Genomic DNA, 19,367 nt, shown 5'->3' with positions numbered 1-19,367 from the left:
TTATTTTTGCAGAAATGAGATTTTGTCTTGATGATTGTGTTGTGAAAGTCAAAATGAAGTGAAGGATGTCTGTCTTGCTCTGTTAGGATGAGAGCTCCATGGAAATAAATGGGAGCCTCGTCTTCTTGCACAATACTGTATCTTTGTTTACTGTATTTACTTATAGGCCCTCAGTAACAATGCACACTACTAAATTCTTGCTTTTATTAATTGTGCCACCAAATTTCACCCCAAATTTGTAACATCTTTTATTGTTTATACTCATTTTCTATGTTAGTTAGTCTTAAAGCCCCAGTTTAGTTGTTTTTTTCTGTTTATGAAACTTGAGTCCTTATTTTAATTGGATTAGCTTTAAATGGGCTTTTTCCATTTTAGGTATCCTTAGACAATGGAAACCTCCCGTGTATCTGTAGGTAGTTTTCTTTGAAGTATAATAGCTGAGTCAAAACAGTATTTGCTATAAAATACTGATAAATACTGCAAAAAAAAAAAAAAAAAAAGAGAGAGACAAGTGCAGCTTAGTATTTGGGGTAAATGTTTTATTCTTTTCAAACCTTGTTGGACATGTTTTTACTTCAATTTTAGAAGTAAAAATCTTTGGTTTTAATTAAAAATTGAGTCCTTCTTAAGATCTATTTACTGAGTAGGTTTCCATTTATGGAGTATCAGGGAGAAGTAGAATTAATTTTGGAACTAGAGCTTAGTTTTTTGATCCATGTAATATCATTCACGGCAAAGCATATCTTAAACTGAGTCCTTAATTTCTTTCTGCATATGCATTTCTTGCCTCGTCTTTTAAAAATATGAATGAGAAAAGTACTATTTAATAGGGTTTGTTTTTGAAAACTCAAAATTTATTGAAACCTGCTTTTTTAAATTAAAACATTTTTTCTTGTACAGATAATATTTACACCTAAAATAAATAAAAGATATAGTTACTTTTGCTTAGATGAAGCTGTTAAATGAACTTAGAACCTTGAACCTTCATACTGAAGAACTCTTCTTGGATTTGTTTTGCTACTTGAAAATTTTAAACCATAAGATTTCAGGTAGTGTATATATATTTCTAAAAGATTAATAATATCTGGCAGTCATTTTTGAAATAGTTTTTTAGTATATTGAGTATAATACTAGGAAAATAAGATAAATTTGGATTAGGTAGGTTATAAACCTAGAATAAAACTGAAGCTCTTCTTGAAAGAGCTTGTTCAGGAGGTAAACTGAACTGAATTGAATCTGGGCAAGTTTTCAGAGTCTGTGGAGGCTCGAAGGATGAAAACTACTGACTGTTTATTTGCTAGTGCTATCCTGAAAATAAGGCATGTATTTTTAATGTTATTACTACTAACTGTTCAGTGTAGGTTGATAGTACATCAGTATGATCATACTAGGTTGTGTCTTCCAGACAAACTTTTTATACATGGAAATACTTTCTGCATAAAAGCCCTTTTGGGGTTGACTTTAACAAATAATTTAGGCTCATGCTCTTCTTTTTCAGCCCTAATGCTCTGATGATGTCAGGGGCAGAGCAGAACCCTCAGGAGGGAGGCAGGGTTGACACAGTGTTCCAGCAGGAGGCTAGGTTGGAACACTGCATCAGGTAAGAGTAAAACTACACCCCTGCCTCCGTAAGAATACAGTCTTAAAGACTTAACCCTTGTGGATGGGCCTGAAGCCCTTTGTTGGAATATTTGTAAGGAGCCAAGTTGAAGGAGGTGCAGTTAATTTATACACTTAATGCCTCCCCTCCAACTCATGACTGTTAGTTTCTAGAATATAGGTAATTTGCTCTTTATCTACTGCCATTTGTTCTATGTATGAAATTAAGAAAGAACCAATGGGTAATTTTGCTAATTTATTCCAGAGATAATTTTTGAATTTTCTAGGACAAGTGATTTTTTTCAAAGTTTTTTGTCTTAGGACCTCTTTATATTCTTAAAAAAATTTGTGGACCCTCAAAAAAGCTCTGTTTTTGTAGATTAGATCTAGCAATAGTAACTTTATTGGGAATTAAAAGTGATACACTTAAAAAAATACTTCTTTATTTTGAAATAAAAATAGACCCCTTATATATTAGCATAGATATTTTTAGGAAAATAACTGTATTGCAAAAAGGGTGGCATTGTTTTACAACTTTGCAAATCTCTTTAATATTTGGTTTAATAGAAGACAGCTTAGATCTCATCTATCTGCATACTGCATTCAATCTGATGAGTGTTTTAGTTTGAAGTATAGCAGGGGTTGGCACACTTAAGCCCTGAGACCAGAGCCAGTTTACTGACTGTTTTTGTATAACCCACAAGCAAAGAGTGGTTTTTGTTTTCAAAAAAGAATAAATTTATCACACATGAAAATATATGATATTCAAGTTTCAGCATCCAAAAATAAAATTTTATTGAAACACAGCCAAGCCTATTCCTTTATGAATTACCTGTGGCTTCTTTTGACCACAGTAGCATATTTGAGTGGTTGCAACAGAGACTTTAAAGCCTACAAAGCCTTAAATATTTACTCTCTGGCCTTTTGTAGAAAAAGATAGCTAATTCTTGGTACATGAAGAAAATTTGGCCTCACACAGTAAAAGGAAGGACTATTTTCATATAATTTTGGATATTCTTTGGTACTAGCCCAAAACTCAACAAATAGTAATTTCTTAAAGATTAATTGCAGTGAAAAGTGAAGCCATATTAATGAATTGTTTGTACTATTACATAGATCTGTCTTGCACTTTGAATGAATCTTTTACCCACGCATGGTTTTATAACATAATGCATTGATTATTTATAAAATATCAGTTCATTGAGTTGTACAGCTCTTTGAAATGTTGGAACGTTTTATTGTAAAATATCAAAAAGTGTAGGTGTTACCATTACAACCTATTTTATCAAAGAAGTCTTTTAAGTACTGGGAAGCTCTTGAGCTTATAGACATGGTATACATTTTCCAGAATTCCAACTTTCACTTAAAAGTTCAAACTTGCTGATGCTTTTCCTCTGTGAAATGGAGATGTTAAACAGCCACCTACTCCGACTTACACGGGATTTATATATCAAAAGGGTTGTGGAAATCATAAAGTACTACATAGATCTTAACTAATTTTTATTGGCATTGCTAATTAGTGTCTGCTGCCCAACAAAGTAGCCACAGGTGACTATTAAGCCCTTGAAATATGGCTAGTCCAAATGAGATGCACTGTGAATATAAAATACAGGACGGCCAAGATTTAGTACCAAGACAGAATATAAAAGTATTTCCTGTAATTTTTACACAAGTGACATGTTGATATTATTTGGAGATAGTGAATTAAAACGATGTTATTAAAATAAAAAAAAAAGTTGAAACTTTGTCATTGATAACAAATATTGAAAATAGTTATTTTAGATACAGGGTCACTTAGTCCATTTTTGAGGAAATCTGTGCTGTACCATGTATGAATAATTATATAGTTTTATCAACTGTTCTTTCAAGCATGATAGTGTTCAGTGAAAAAAGTGGCCTGTTCAGCTAACAACTGAACACAAGTAGTTTTCCATGAGAAAACCACTGCACTTTAGTATGGAGAAGTGCTTTATATATGTTTCCCATTTTATCATACAGAGTATTTTAAAAATGAGTTTTGGGGTGAAATTTAGTAAAATTAATAATTCTTACTGCTGAATTGTTAACATTCTTTAGTGAAGTTATTGGTTTATTTATTTTTATATATTTTAACTGGAATGCCTGGCAGTAAAGACCACAATGACTGCTAGTGTATTTAGGAGCCTCTGGCTTAATTCGTGCTGATAAGCTGGCAGCTTTACCCAGCATTGCTTTTGCACCATCAGTGCATGTGCTAGCACAGGGAAAAGCATTATTACTATTACAAAAATAACAGACTTTTTAGGCTCCCTAGCAGAGTCATGGGGGTTCCCAGGGGTCCATGGTTCACATTTTTAAGAACTACTACTTTAGGGAAATAACTGTATTGGGATGATTATGAAGTGTAATTATTTGAGTGACTAACTTCAGTTCTCAGCCTCAAGGGGCTAGACCTGCTGCACCTTTATACCAGTGAATTAGGGAGGTACCCAGAATCCATCCCAGACCTGAACTTCAGCAGTGGTAGTGGCATGCACTCTGGCCCTAAGTCTCTCAGTAGTGGACTCACGGGAAAACAGAGATCTAGACAGTCAAATGAGGGCCCCAGTGTGCTCTAAGGTGATACTCAGAGCTTAAGTTAAAATGGAATATGACTTTTGAATAGGTTCTTTTGAAAATTAATCATCCTATAGTTAATACTATTTTTATTCTGTTTCTCTTTTCTTTAATACCTGCTTTGAGGGATCTTTTAAAGATCCTTCTTCAATCTCTGTCCTTCTAACAGTTTCACTTCCAGTAAACCGTTAGATCTATAGCCATATCCTCCTTCGGCTCCCTTTCCCTTTGTTACCATAGGAAAAAAGCCCATGATTTTGGTCCAGACTGAAAACCATAAGCTGTCTCCATGAGGAATTTGCTGCTACTATTTATCATAAATAATTTTTTTCATTAGTTGTTCTCTGAGGGCTTTGAGTTAAAAAGTCTTCATAGAACGTTATTTAAAGCATTTCTGCCTCTTACTGGTTCGGTATCACTATGGCAGTTTTATTGAGAAGGCATGGAAGTAAGAAAGAAATCTGAATAACTCTTGATCTTTGAAAACCAAATTTTATCAAAATATGATAGATTAGAACTTGCAGTGTGATATGACTATAAATAAATAATGTCAGGGTGAGTAAAAGAGAAGTATTGATATTTCGAGGTAATCATGTTCAGAATAAGGTGAAGAAAAATTCTGAGAACTTTTCAAAGTCTCAGTAGTTAACTCTGGTTTTAGGGAAATAACATTCAAGAATGAATTTAAATGAAGATCACAAAAAGTAACTCATTCAGTAAATATTTCAGTGCTTAGTAAGTATTAGGTTCTATGTTCAGTACTAAAGTGTGAAGGATTTACTTACGAATAGATTGAAAGCTTAAACCTATACTTCACTAAGTTATTATATGTCTGTCTCTATAGGAATCTGAAATATAGTACTAACAGTTAATGGCAAGTGTCTTCCTTTCTGATGGAGAAACTCTGGTGCTGTTTATTTTATTCAGCTTGCCCATGGTCACAAACAAAAAGATAGGGATGGATATGAAAATCATATTTTTTGACACAGGTTCTAAACAGATTAGGTATACTCCATTAATTTGGCAAAGTTAATGTGATTTTCAGACAGGAATTATATTCAAAGCCATGTAAAACTTGGGAAGATTGGAATGAGAATTTAGTTACCCTTGAAATTTTCTTCCATTTTAAAATTATAGTTTAAGAGAGAGCTTAGGTGAGGCCTTAACTAATTAAAGACATCCCCGGTAGCTCAGATGGTAAAGTGTCTGCCTACAACACAGGAGACCTGGGTTCAATCCCTGGGTTGGGAAGTTCTCCTGGAGAAGGAAATGGCAACCCATTCCAGTATTCTTGCCTGGAAAATCCCATGGACGGAGGAACCTGGTAGGCTACAGTCCATGGGGTCGCAAAGAGTTGGACATGACTGAGCAACATTTACTTTTTTATTTAACTAATTAAAAGTAGAACATGATACCACATAATACTTTAAAAACCACTTTGAAATTGTGTCATGGATTTGTAACCCTCTCGGTTAAGTCTGTAAACGCTAGTGAGCCTAACGATAAGTTTGTTTCATGTGGGCTTAATTGACTTTGCTTTTTATTGGTGCCTGGGTTCTTTCTCTCCTTTTGCTGTCTCCCTTAAAAATACATGCTGCTTCTTGGTTACAGGGAAGACTTGTAGAGAAAATGCAAGTGAACTAGTGTAACTCAACATTTCCTAAAGTATATGCCAAGGGAATATTGAGGGATTTTTATCTAATTTTAAGAAAGTTTATATTTGGGAAAGACTGATTTAAACAAAGTTTATTTGCTCTAGGTCTTTAATATATAAATGTGCGTGGGGACACGTCCAACAGAGAATTATGGTATCCCCAGATTTATTTGAATAAAAAACCTAATTTTTAAAAATGTCTTACTGATTAATATTCCTTGAAGTACACTTTGGGAACTGGTACAAATCCATCTCTATTAAAAGAAGATTCATGTACCTTATTGCATTGCTACGTACAACACTCTTTCTCTGTGTATTTCTAACTAGATTTTATTTTTCATGGAAAACTCTGGTTTCAGGTATACGTGAGTAGCAGGAATACATATTGCCTGATTAATTGTCAAAATGTTTGTTTGGGGAACGTGAGAAAAGGAAATTCAGATTATACATTACTACTTGTGAAAATCTTCTTAGGTTTTTATGAATAAGTATTCGAGAACTGAAATATATTGTTCACAGAAAATTTCTCTGTTTGAAAATTGCAGATGTTGGGGATCAGCCAGGTGAGGTAGGTTATTCAGGCTCTCCTGCAGAAGCTCCTCCAAGCAAGTCTCCGTCGATGCCGTCACTAAACCAGACTTGGCCTGAGCTGAATCAGAGCAGTGAGGTTAGCAAAGCTTCCCTTTTCTTTCACTAATGTTCACTTTTTTAAGGTAAGAAGTTCCAAGCAGGGTAATTTCAGCCTATAGCTCTTTCAGCATGCATTCATATGGACCATATCAAATGTGACTATGATAGACACTTGTAATTATATGACTCTTTGAGGTTTTTAAAGTACTTTTCCATACATGTACTATTACTTAGTTTCCACCATTCATTCCTATTAAAACCCTGTGAGTTAGATGAGGCAGGTGCATGAACTTAACAGTCAAAGGGTAGATGTCTTAGACAAGATATCTTACATCCTGTAAGGGACAAGGGCTGAGGTTTGAACACAAGTCCTTTGACATTAAGTCAGCTAGCACACCCGCTGTGTCACACTGCCTTCTCATTCCTGTAAGAAAGCCTGGGATAATAGATTTGGAATCTTAGCATTGGAAGTGATATAAGAAGCCACTCAACCGGCTTTCCACATGAAAAAAGTATTCCAAGCTATTCATAGTAAGTTATTTTGTTTAATACAAAATGGAATGATTCAACCCTGTTAAATGCATTGGTTAAAGACCACTTTATATAAAGACCATGTTATGTAAGACCAAGCACAGCATACAAAACAGAATTTGAGACACATTTCTCCCTGCCCCATTACTTTGGAACTTGATTGTATAAAACAGTGAAAGTAGGATCACTCTGGTTAGAATAAGGGAAGAGGACCTACGGCCCTGCCTCCACAAAGCACTCCCTGAGGCTCCTCTGTTAAACCTTAGTGCTCTGTAGATCTCTAATTGAAAACTACTGCTTAACTTATTAGAGCAGTCTTCTTTGTGAACAAGTTATATCTATATATTTTTTCTTATAGTTTTTTTGTATCACTTTTAGATAGTGCTACAAATATAAAAGTTTTTTGACTTTCAGGAAGAAACTCCTCTAAGCTTCTGTGTTTTCCATGTCTTTTAAAGCCAGAAAAATTTTGGGTTTAAGAGATACTAGTTAATTTTGTACAGTTGAAAAACAGAGAAGTAACTGGCAGATTTAAAGTGCTTGCTGCTGCTTTATGACATAATCACAGATACCTGTTTCTGAGACATGATTACATATATCCGTTGTGCTGTCAGATATAAAACCATTTATATGAGTGTTTTTCTGGTGGGAAGATTTAAGCCTTGAAAGAATTTACTAGTAGAGAGGCTTTATAATAAGAGAATAGGGTCAGTTTCTTGAAAGCACTGTTTTTTCTGCATTTATTAATTTCTGTCATTTTTAAAAAGCAGTGTCAGATTTTAAAAGTATTTTTATCAATGTCAGTTCATAAGTGAAAGTAACTCTAAGGCATCTCAATTCAAAAGTCCATCTTCATTCTAAATAAAATCATGTGATCATTAAAAATTAGGAAGGGAAATCCCTTTGAACTCTGAGTTAAGCAGTTGCATTTTTTTCTTCTTAAATATTCCTAGCAAGTTTCATTTTGTAGTATTTGCTAATAAGGTTCTGAATGTCATAATTTTTCTTTTTTCTTTTTTTTTTTTACTCTGTGTGTAGAAAATCAAAATGCTACTAAAACTAACATTGATTTTTTGGACACATTTTAATATTTCTTTTTTAAAATCTCCTTAGTATATGGAATTAATATTTTAGTTTTCTGCCTTGAAGCACTAATCTTTCAGTAAATATTTATTCAGCACCTGTTAATACAGATGAGGCACTGTAGGGGATAACACTAATAATAATCAATAAAATTTATTGAGGACTTTTGATGTGCCAGCTCTGTTCAAAAAGCTCTTTACATATATTAACTGTTTACATCTTTATAACAATTCTGTGATGTAAGCATTATTAATCTCATATTTCACATGGTGAAACTGAAACAGAGAGAGATTAGATAACTTGCCTAAGGGTGTACGGCATAACTAGGATTCCAGGAGTCTGGTTCCAGAGACTATGCTCTTAACCATTATACCAAACTTATACAGATAAGAGTGTTTTTCTGCACTCCAGGTAGCTTACATACAGCCTTGTGAAATCAGGTAAAATCTCATGCCACCAAATAGGTAAATAAATGTCTTCGTTTTTGGAAAAAAAATAGTCTACATCTAAACTTTTTTCCACAGTTAGATAATTACGATTTTAAAAATTCCTTCTGTACCTATGCAACAGTAATTATTGAAGAAACTAATTATATCAACAGATATTGGTAAGTCACTTCCCTGAAGTGATGTCCCACAATAAGAGTGAATTACTATGGACTTTATATTCAGGAGACACTCTGAATGCATCAGTGTTTCTAAGTATATCTTAATTTTATGATTTTGAAACATCTGAGAGAAAAACTGTTGAATGATTACATTAGCCATTTTTGTAGATAATTTTTATAAATGTGTTCATTTGCTATTATTTAATTACTACATGTCTTCTCAAATTGAATAGCACTGTTTTAAATATTAAGTCGAACTTTGAAGCATAAAAATGTTTACTGAATTATAAAAAGAGGATTTTAGTTAATGGGATAGGTGTGTCTGTGTGTAAACATTTGTGTGTATATATTTTATATGTGCAAATGTTTTTCCTTCTTCAGAGTCATTGATAATTCTTAAGAATCAAATTGTAATCATAATTTTAATGATTTTGATCTAAAAATCCTATACTATTTATTACTAAGATCTTCAAATGGAGTTACTAAAATTATTCACTTACCACTCCACCTAATTTGGGGTATGGTATTTGTGTACCTCTTTTAGAAGAGTAGTATTTCATATCAAAATACATCTTCTATATATAACACGTACTCAGTTGCTTGATTTGCTCTCATTGTGGCCGCATTCTGATTTTTCTAGCATGGGGTTGGAGGTGGGTGCCTGATTGGCAGTTCTGTCTTGTGGTCTGGCATGGGCCTGTTCATAATGCTGAATATAGGGGTTGATTTGCTGCAGATTGACATAAACTGCAATTTATATTAATTCCAGAATTCTTTGCATTTTATCTCAGTTATATTTTATTAAATATCTATACATTTGTATAAAATATGTGCACGTACATAATAGAATCATCTTTCAGGGGTCGCACTGGCAAGTCACACCAACTTGCTTTGTTTTGACCAAAACTCTGATATAATCAGAATTCATTAGCATCACTAATTCAGTGCATTAACACTTGATTTTCAGTGAAGGATTTAAAGTTATTCTTTCTCTAGTCTAGGAAAAACCATTTTAAATTTTTATCTTGTTACCATTTATACCACTTAGACTCTGTTCCTTTATTCTGTAAGGCTTTGAATCTCTCCCATAGAGAGATCAATTATTACTGTACATTTGATTGTGAAGCTGCTCACTTTACATAGATAATATAAAATGTTTATGGAAAAATAAAACTTAACGGAATTTGTCAGGCCTACGAAACACAACTTGCAGTGCAACCTCTGAATTACTTGGCTAAATCTTCTCCAGTGATCTTTTACTCCATCTTTCTCATCGTGCTGACTTGTCTCTCCTCTGTCTGTTCAGCAGTGGGAGACATTTAGTGAACGCTCTTCAAGCTCACAAACTCTGACCCAATTTGATTCTAACATTGCACCAGCTGATCCTGTAAGTCAATCACTTAGCTTGCTTGTTTGAAATTAATTTTATTAACCCAAATTTTCATTCATTATGGTTTTTAGCTGATATGCATGATTCAGTGGAGTGCTTAGAGGGAAATGGTGGCAGGCTTTTCAATTTTTGTGTGCTCAGTGGTGGAAAGAACTTTTACTTTTCTTTTTTTTTTTAACCATTCTCTGTATTTTCTAGTTATTTTGGTGAGAGAAATCTTTTTAAAATCTGGTACATGTGTCTAAAGAAGCATTTTGTGAACAATTGATACTGTTAACTTTGTTTTTATTTGCTAATTGAGTGTATGTTTTTATTAAACATGCTGTTTATTTTGGTGTAATGACAGTAAATACTATTTTGTTTGTATGCTTACACATCATGTAATATGTACTATGTATGTAAATATGCAGTGTCATCATTTATTTAATAGTCCAGATGGTACAGCTTTGACTTAATCAGTATGTTGAGTTCTGTTACAAGAGAATCAAGTTCAGCAAAACAATGTAGAATTGTCAATTAGATTTTCATTTGTGCAGAGGACCTCTGTCTTGTCTTCATGTGGTTTGCTGTGTTGCTTTGAAAATGCTACAAAGTTCACATCCTGATTTAAAAAATAAATTCTGTCCCCATAGATTGAACTTCATATATGCCCCGCCTGTCCCTCAAGTTATTTGAAAACTTCAAAACCTTAGCTATTAATCATTCTTCTCACTGTTCACTTCGGCTTTTTCTTTTAATTTTTTTTCCCGTAAAGAGAAGAACATGGTAATAAGCACCTTTCAAAAAGAAAAGAGGAAGTAAGTAGAAAGGGAAGAAGAGTGTAAAGGTAGGATTTGTAAAAATGAGTTCAGTGAAAAGATATGGAGAAGGTGACATGAGGCACTCTTTTGAGGTGTATCTGAACGAAGATAGCCAGCATTTTATTCATTAAATGTAAAAATACTCTTGTTATTTAATATAAATTAGGGAGAAGTGGCATTTAAAGATAATAGTATGGCTTCAGCATTTTAAATGAATGAATCTTTGGTGTTTTACAGTTTTAAAGAATTTGTATCTATTTGAAATATAGAGAATGCTGTTATATTCAAATATAATGTATCAAAATATTTTAAGTGTCTATTTTATAATTATTCATTATTCAGGGAACAGTTAACATGTAGATTATCTATACCTTTGGCTTCTCTTTTCTTACCACTTTGAGGATGTTAATGTTTGATTTTAGTCTCTGAAAAATGGAAGAGAAATAAAAAAGTAACGCTTAACCATTTTTGCTGCTTATTAGAAGCAGTAATTAAGGTCCCTTGGAAAGTGACAGGTGTGCTATAAGCTAAGTTTTACTTTAGCTCTGAGTTTCATTTCTCCATATTATTCCTATCTCCTGTTTACAGAGTCAAGTTAATTTTGTTTAAAGTACTTTACAGGGAAGGATGTAGCAGTCGAGACTCTCTTTTATTCTCTAACCCCTAAGTGATATTGAAAATAGAAATTCATTGTATTATGATTGTCAGGCTAGGAAAGAACATTAAAAATATAGACTCAAAGGCAAAATAAATTGAGTCATGACTGGCAGAAAATGTAGGGAAATAGTTGACATAACAGTGATGTTCTTGTAACTTCTTAGAAATAATATCCAAATTTGTGAATTCCAGCCTAATGTTTTACATGACATAACACAATACTTTCTTTTGTTACTTCCAGTATGACAGAAGGCTCTAGGAAAAAAAAAATTTAAATGGTCAATCAACATTTTAAACTTGAATTTAGACTCCTAGATTTAATTATGTTGGCAGTCTTAAATATTTATAATCTGGTACCAGAAAACATCTTTTTTCTCTTATGGTGGTGAATTATAATCTCACTATAAACTTGAAATTGGTACAATGCTCTGCTCTCAGTGAGGGTCTGAGCTTCTTAACCATCATCTAATTCTTACTTAACATATTGCCTATCCACAGAACAGTCTGTAGTCACAATCCCAAATGATCCTCAACAAGGCTTTTATAAATAAGAATTATAAGTAAGTAAATAAGATCCATTCAAATTAGAATCACATAGAAAAAGAACACCACAGTTCAGATATACAAATTTAGCGTACCTTACCATGTCAGAAAAAATTGATGGAGTAATTTTTAAAAGCCAAAATTTGATAAGTAGGCATTTGCTCAATAAAGTTTTAAGTCTGTGAAGAGCTCCAGTCTGCTCTGTGGCACTTAGAGACAGCTGTCACACAGTACAGTGACCTCACATGAAAACCAAGCTGGCTTTAGGCTCCCAGATTTCTTATGAAATTGGGTTTTTGCTATCTTGTTTCCAGAAACTTGATTACTTTTGTTGAACTGCTTATCAGGTAATAGCTTCTGGTAGAATCTGTTTCTGCTAGGGAATTCTGAAATGATGAGACGCGCAGTGCACTAGTCTTCACCGTGGTTTATGTCTGGTCTTGAGTGCTGTAGAATGTTTGTGTCACTCAGCGTATGAAAAGGGAGTTCATTTGATCACTGATTACGCCCAGCCAAGTCAGTTGGTTTGGTGGAGCCCCCTTCCAGGTGCCCATGTTATTCTCTAGAAATACCAAGATGTCAAAAAAAATTCCAGTCTTAAGTAGACCACAGCTTGATCTTTACAAGTTGATGATTGTAATATAGCTGATTGTGATAATTATCATACGTAGCTGTGAACAAACTGTGGGCGGAGAACTGTAGAATGACTCAGCCCAGTGTGTTTGGGAAAGATTTCACAAAAGAGGTTACATTTATATGATGAATTTTTAATGAAACTGTTAATTGGCAGAAGTGGACAAGGGCATTCCAAGCACAGAGAAAATCATGAGCAGGAGCAGTTCAGTGCTGTGAGATATATAGGGTAGGTGTGTATGGGGCAGTGATGGGGAGTAAAGAGCATGATTGAAACACAAGTGGGAAGATCTCTGTATGCTCGACCAAGGATCTGAACTTAATCTCATAGACACTGGGAGCTAACAAGTTCCATGAGAAGATGGAGCTTCTGAAGAGGTAGCTGGGGAAGGTTATTCAGGCAACAATGTGAAGGATTGATGGGGTTGAGAGAGTCAGATGATGAGCACCTGAACTAAGTGACACAGGAATAGAAAGTAAGCAGGGATAAACAGGATAATAAGACAAACAGTATAATAAGATTTAAGCCAAGTAGAAAATATAGATACATGAGCACAATAGAATATTCAGTAAAGTACTAAATTGTATCAGATGAAGTACTCAAATATATGATACAAATGTGCCATGGTTGTGAGTGTGTAGGAGTGGGTCCTAAAGGCTTTGTGTGATTTGAGTAGACAGAAGAAATGGGCAGAGCCTCCAGTCAGTCTTTTTACTTTTTTCTTTATTTTTAAATATGAGGATGCTACTTTGGAGCAGCAGTTTTACTTAGCATCTTTTGGCTCAGGACTCAAAGAATCCTAGGCATTTCTGGTTCTTCATTTGGATATTGAAATGCTCTTTATTGTGCTGCACGTCATAGTCACAAAACAAGCTTCCAGTCCACTAGTCTGAGGTTAGGCCTGGTCATCTGTGTAAAACTCTTCCAGAAACTGCCTTGTCCTGCTAGTAGCAGGATCTAGTGGATTAAAGCTGTTGTAGGCTCACAGAGTCGGACACGACAAGTGACTTAGCAGCAGCAGGCTCATAACAGAAAATTGATTTATTAGTACAGAAACTTAGGTAAATTATTTAGAGAATATTCATTCTAGAAGATTTCATGATTTTCTTTTCTTGGCATCATTACTGTGACTTCTCTTTTTTGTATGGTAAATACATGGAAAGGCTATTTAATATTTCTGTTACAAATTTTATAAATCTGACTTTATAAACACACACAGAATACATATTAGATCAGTATTATGAGTTAAAGCATCTAGTAAGTTTTCCTTGCTTGTTTTTTCCTAGTTCGTTTGGGTTTGGAATAATGAGATATCATGCTTTCTCCTTCAATCTTGCCTTAGAATGTTAAATTCTGGTTCTTAGCAGTTATTTCTGCTATTAAAATTGGAAGTTAAGAAAATAGTTATTCTTGAAGCCATATTTTTTATAACCATAAACAAACAACATCTAGAGTTATTGTTAATAATTTTCTGAGTATGACTCATTATTATGTGAGAAATCTATAAACTTTTATTCATCTATTATATCCATCTTTTATAACTATAATTTTAGAGTTGATAGGTGAAATGTTAGTTCAGTTTTATTAGATAGTACATAACTATCTGTCCAGAGTCTCACTGGTATGGGGACAGGAAATTACTGTTAATGGATTTATCCTTACAATTGCAATAAAGAATTCATTTGTTATTAACGGTTTGAATTTAGAGATTACGAGAATTAGCCAAGGAGACCTGTAAAACAGGAGATGGTATGCTGGAACTCAACTTTCTGTGGGGTTACCTAATACTGTCACCAAAACAGTGTCTAACTTAAATTGAAAGGTCGTTATTCTTTATACTAAATTATAAACTCATTGCAAGATATTCAAAATTTAAAGATCTCAGGTTGTCTTTAGCAGCAGCACATTCAAAATATGAGCCAGCTCCTTGTAGAAGGAGCTCAACTCCTGTAGCCATGTTTATCAGCTGGTCTTTTGCCAGTAAGCCAGTGGCTTGATCCTGTTGTAGTTCCTCCCCTGGGTTGCTCAGCTCCCAGGGCCAAGCCTGCCTGGCTACCTTTCTCTCTTCCTTCCCATTTGGAGAGGCTGCCATACAGTGCCTTGTACACTTTTCAGTCTTTTCAGAAATTTGTTCTACCAGTTCCTTAACTGCTCTAACTAGACTTGCTGCAACTCTGACTTAAGTTGAGGATTATCAGATGTATTATAGTCATGAAAAGTTTAAGTATTAGAGTAGGAGTGTTACTTATCCTAACTTAAAAATTGAATTCCTTTGTGGAAGTTTTATGCATGAATTTTAAACAGTTCTGGGGAACTAATCTATATAAAGTATGTATTGTGCCTACTGCTACAATATGATGGGCATTTCATTAACTTTGTTTTATACATGAAAAAGAAGAGTGTCAAGTTTTCTTGAGCAGTTTAGTGAAAATGAGTTCAGTCTGTTACTCAGTCTTTGGATTCTCATAAATAGTTCACTTTAACCTCAAAGGTTCAAATTTATATGATTTCGTCAGATCATTTCACACTTTGCCTTTGAATATTGTTGTGAATTGTGTAAGACCAATTTTTTTCTTCACATCTTTAATCAAAGTTAAAATGTACTTTTTATAAAATAAATCAGATTATTAAGCATATATAGTAAGCTTGATTTTTTAAATATAATTCTGGAATTTTTAGTTAAAAAATTAATTCTTATGCTTAACTTAGTGTGAATGAGAACTCTGTCCACTAGTTTTTCAAGTATTGTTAGTTTTGGTTATTTCATGGTATCTACTTGGCATTTTTAATACAAATTCTGTATGTCCTCCCATTTGTCTGTAGGATACTGCTATTGTTCATCCAGTTCCCATTCGTATGACTCCAAGCAAAATCCACATGCAGGAAATGGAACTTAAAAGAACTGGCAGTGGTAAGGAAACGGTTGCTGGGTTTTTTTTTAGTTTAGTGTGTTGTGTTAATATTTTAGGTTTAGCATCAAACCAAAATACACAAGCAATCATTCTGAGTTCAAATTCCTTTTGTTAATTGCTTATTTTTAACATAGTACTTTCTACAGCAATATATGTATTATGTGTATGTGTATATTTTTAAATTTAAGCAAATTATTGAATTTAATTTATAAAATTTTAAATAAGGACACTTGGAAAATGTGACTTTTCTAATACCCTCTGTATTTTTATGATCATTCTTACGAATCTACATTGAAAAATATGTTCAAATTTTAACTGAAGAGGTATATGTTAAAATGAATTTTGTCTTTGAAATTGTTTATTTTGCTTTAATTCTTGAAGTTTCTCCTCATTTTAGATTAAATGTTTTAGTTAGGGTCTCTCAAAGGTAGATTTGTTTTCTATGTAGGTCAACAACAATAAATTACTTATTTTACGGTTGTTTGTGCAGTGCTTTATTTAACTAATTGCTCTAAGGGATAAAATTAACAAAGTATGAACATGCAGTTTGACTTTTTCATTATAAGGTATCTTCTGTTGTGGCAGATAACAAATTCTATATAAACAGGTTTATATTTATCCTATTAAAATATTACTTTGTCTTATATTTCATGGATTTACTTGCTACTTCTTTGGAGTATTAAAATGAAGTCTTATACTCTGAGGTTTATGAATTAATTCAGGTACCTATATCTTATATGTTTACCTATTAATTCTCTCCTAGATCATACTAATCCCACTAGCCCATTGCTTGTGAAAACATCTGACCTGTCAGAAGAAAATAAGATAAATTCATCAGTGAAATTTGCTTCTGGAAATACTGTAGGTAAGTGAAAGACAGAATTACATCTTCCATGTGACATTTATTTTATTAATTAACTTATTTTTAATTGGAGGATAATTGTTTTACAGTGTTGTGTTGGTTTCTGCCATGTATCAACACGAGTCATCCATAGGTATACATATGTTCCCTCCCTGCCACCCCATCCCATCCCATCCCTCTGGGTTATCACAGAGCACCGGTTGCACTCCCTGTGATACACGGCAGCTTCCCATTAGCTGTATGTTTTACATGTGATAATGTTTGTATTTCAGTGCTACTCTCTCAATTCATCCCACCCTCTTCTGCCCACACTGTGTCCGTAAGCCTGTTCTCTATGTCTGAATCTCTTTTCCTGCCCTGCAAATAGGTTCATCAATACCGTTTGCCTAGATTCCGTATTATGCATTAATATATGATATTTTTCTCTTTCTGACTTATTTCACTCTGTATAAATGGCTCTAGGTTCATCCATCTCACTAGATCTGATTCAAACTCATTCATTGTTATATGGCTGAGTAATATTCCATTGTGTATTTGTACAACTTCTTTATCCATTCATCTTTCAACAGAGATCTAGGTTGCTTCTGTGTCTGCAGTGAACATTGCAATACATGTGTTTTTTTCAGTTACTGTTTTCTCAGGGCGTATGCCCAGTAGTGGGATTGCTAGGTCATCAGATCAGATCAGATCAGATCAGTCGCTCGGTCGTGTCCGACTCTTTGCAACCCCATGAATCGCAGCACGCCAGGCCTCCCTGTCCATCACCAACTCCCGGAGTTCTCTGAGACTTATGTCCATCAAGTCAGCGATGCCATCCAGCCATCTCATCCTCTGTCATCCCCTTCTCCTCCTGCCCCCAATCCCTCCCAGCATCAGTCTTTTCCAATGAGTCAACTCTTCGCATGAGGTGGCCAAAGTACTGGAGTTTCAGCTTTAGCATCATTCCTTCCAAAGAAATCCCAGGGCTGATCTCCTTCAGAATGGACTGGTTGGATCTCCTTGCAGTCCAAGGGACTCGGTAGTTTAATTCCTAGTTTTTAACGAAATCTCCATACTGTTCTCTATAGTGGCTGTATCAGTTTGCATTCCCACCAACAGTGCAAGAGTGTTCCTTTTTTTCCACATTCTCTCCAGCATTTATTTTTTGTACATTTTTTGATGATGGCCATTATGACTGGTGTGGTATGATACCTCATTGTAGTTTTGATTGCATTTCTCTAATAATAATTGATGTTGAGCATTTTTCATATGTTTATTAGTCATCTGTATGTTGTCTTCGGAGAAATGTATGTTTAGGTCTTCTGCTCGTTTTTTGATTGGTTGGTTTTTCTGATACTGAGCTGCATGAGTTGCTTGTATATTTTGAAGATTAATCCTTTATCAGTTGCTTCATTTGCAGTTATTTTCTCTTATTCTGAGGGTTGTCTTTAAATCTTGTTTATGGTTTCCCTTTGCTGTACCAAAGCTTTTAGGTTTAATTAGATTCCATTTGTATATTTTTATTTTCATTACTCTAGGAGGTGGGTCATAGTGGATCTCGATATGATTTATGTCAAAGAGTGTTCTACCTATGTTTTCCTCTAAGAATTTTATAATTTCTGGTCTTACATTTAGGTCTAATCCATTTTGAGTTATCTTTGTGTGTGGTTTTAGGAAGTGTTCTAATTCCTTCTTTTACACATAGCTGTCCAGTTTTCCCAGCCCCACTTAATGAAGGTACTGTCTTTTCAATAAAAGACTTTTCATCGTATAGTCTTGCCTCCTTTGTCAAAGATAAAGTCTTGCATCCTTGTCACACCTGCCCATAGGTGTGTGGGTTTATCTCTGGGCTTTCTATCTTGTACCATCGGTTTGTATTTCTGTTTTTGTGCCAGTACCATTCTGTCTTGATGACTGTACATTGTAGTATAGTCTGAAGTCAGGGAGGTTGATTCCTCTAGTGCATTCTTTCTCGAGTTTGCTTTGGCTATTCAGGGTCTTTTGTGTTTCCATACAAATTGTGGGTATTTTTTGTTCTAGTTCTGTAAAAAATGTCATTGGTAATTTGATAAGGATTGCTTTGAGTCTGTAGATTGCTTTGGGTAGTATTATCATTTTCACAGTATTGATTCTTCCAATCCAAGAAGGAACATGGTATATCTCTCCGTCTGTTGATGTTGTCTTTGATTTCCTTCATCAGTGTCTTAATAGTTTTCCATATATTGCTTTTACATTTCCTGGCAATGGCACCCCACTCCAGCACTCTTGCCCGGAAAATCCCATGGACAGAGGAGCCTGGTAGGCTGCAGTCCATGAGGTCGCTAAGAGTCGGACACGACTGAGCGACTTCACTTTCACTTTTCACTTTCATGCATTGGAGAAGGAAATGGCAACCCACTCCGGTGTTATTGCCTGGAGAATCCCAGGGACTGGGGAACCTGGTGGGAGGCCATCTATGGGGTCACACAGAGTCGGACACGATGGAAGCGACTTAGCAACAGCAGCAGCAGCAAAGTTTATTCCTGGGTGTTTTATTCTTTTTGTTGCAATGGTGAATGGGATTGATTCCTTAATTTCTTTTTCTGATTTTTCATTCTTAGTGCATAGGAATGCAAGGGATTTCTGTGTATTAATTTTATATCCTGCAACTTTACCAAATTCACCGATTAACTCGAGTGATTTTCTGATGGTATCTTTAGGTTTTGTATGTAGAGAATCATGTCATCTGCAAACAGAATTTTACTTCTTCTTTTCCAATATGGATTCCTTTTATTTCTTTTTCCTCTCTGATTGCCATGGCTAGGACTTCCAAAGCTATGTTGTTAATAATAGTGGCAAGAGTGGGCACCCTTGTCATCTTCTTGATCTTCAAGGAGATGCTTTCAGTTTTT

At 34.4% G+C, this 19,367-nt stretch overlaps 1 protein-coding gene across 12 annotated transcripts in view; it reads left to right on the top strand.

Moving 5' to 3' along the window:
• Window positions 1–19,367, top strand: part of REPS1 (RALBP1 associated Eps domain containing 1) — a 90,367-nt gene that overhangs the window by 52,673 nt on the left and 18,327 nt on the right. For 8 of the 12 annotated variants that reach the window (XM_055535751.1, XM_055535755.1, XM_055535753.1 and 5 more), the window contains exons 9-12: window positions 6,394–6,515; window positions 10,006–10,086; window positions 15,547–15,634; window positions 16,399–16,500. In XM_055535751.1, the coding sequence (XP_055391726.1) occupies window positions 6,394–6,515; window positions 10,006–10,086; window positions 15,547–15,634; window positions 16,399–16,500 (393 nt within the window). The remainder of the gene's footprint in view (window positions 1–6,393; window positions 6,516–10,005; window positions 10,087–15,546; window positions 15,635–16,398; window positions 16,501–19,367) is intronic. The other 4 variants (XM_055535757.1, XM_055535762.1, XM_055535761.1 and 1 more) reach the window with 2 other exon arrangements.

The sequence above is a fragment of the Bubalus kerabau genome, chromosome 9, assembly GCF_029407905.1.
Source record: "Bubalus kerabau isolate K-KA32 ecotype Philippines breed swamp buffalo chromosome 9, PCC_UOA_SB_1v2, whole genome shotgun sequence".
Taxonomy (NCBI): Eukaryota; Metazoa; Chordata; class Mammalia; order Artiodactyla; family Bovidae; genus Bubalus; species Bubalus kerabau.
The sequence above is the reverse complement of the archived record's forward strand: the minus strand, read 5'-3'. Positions and strand labels throughout refer to the sequence as shown.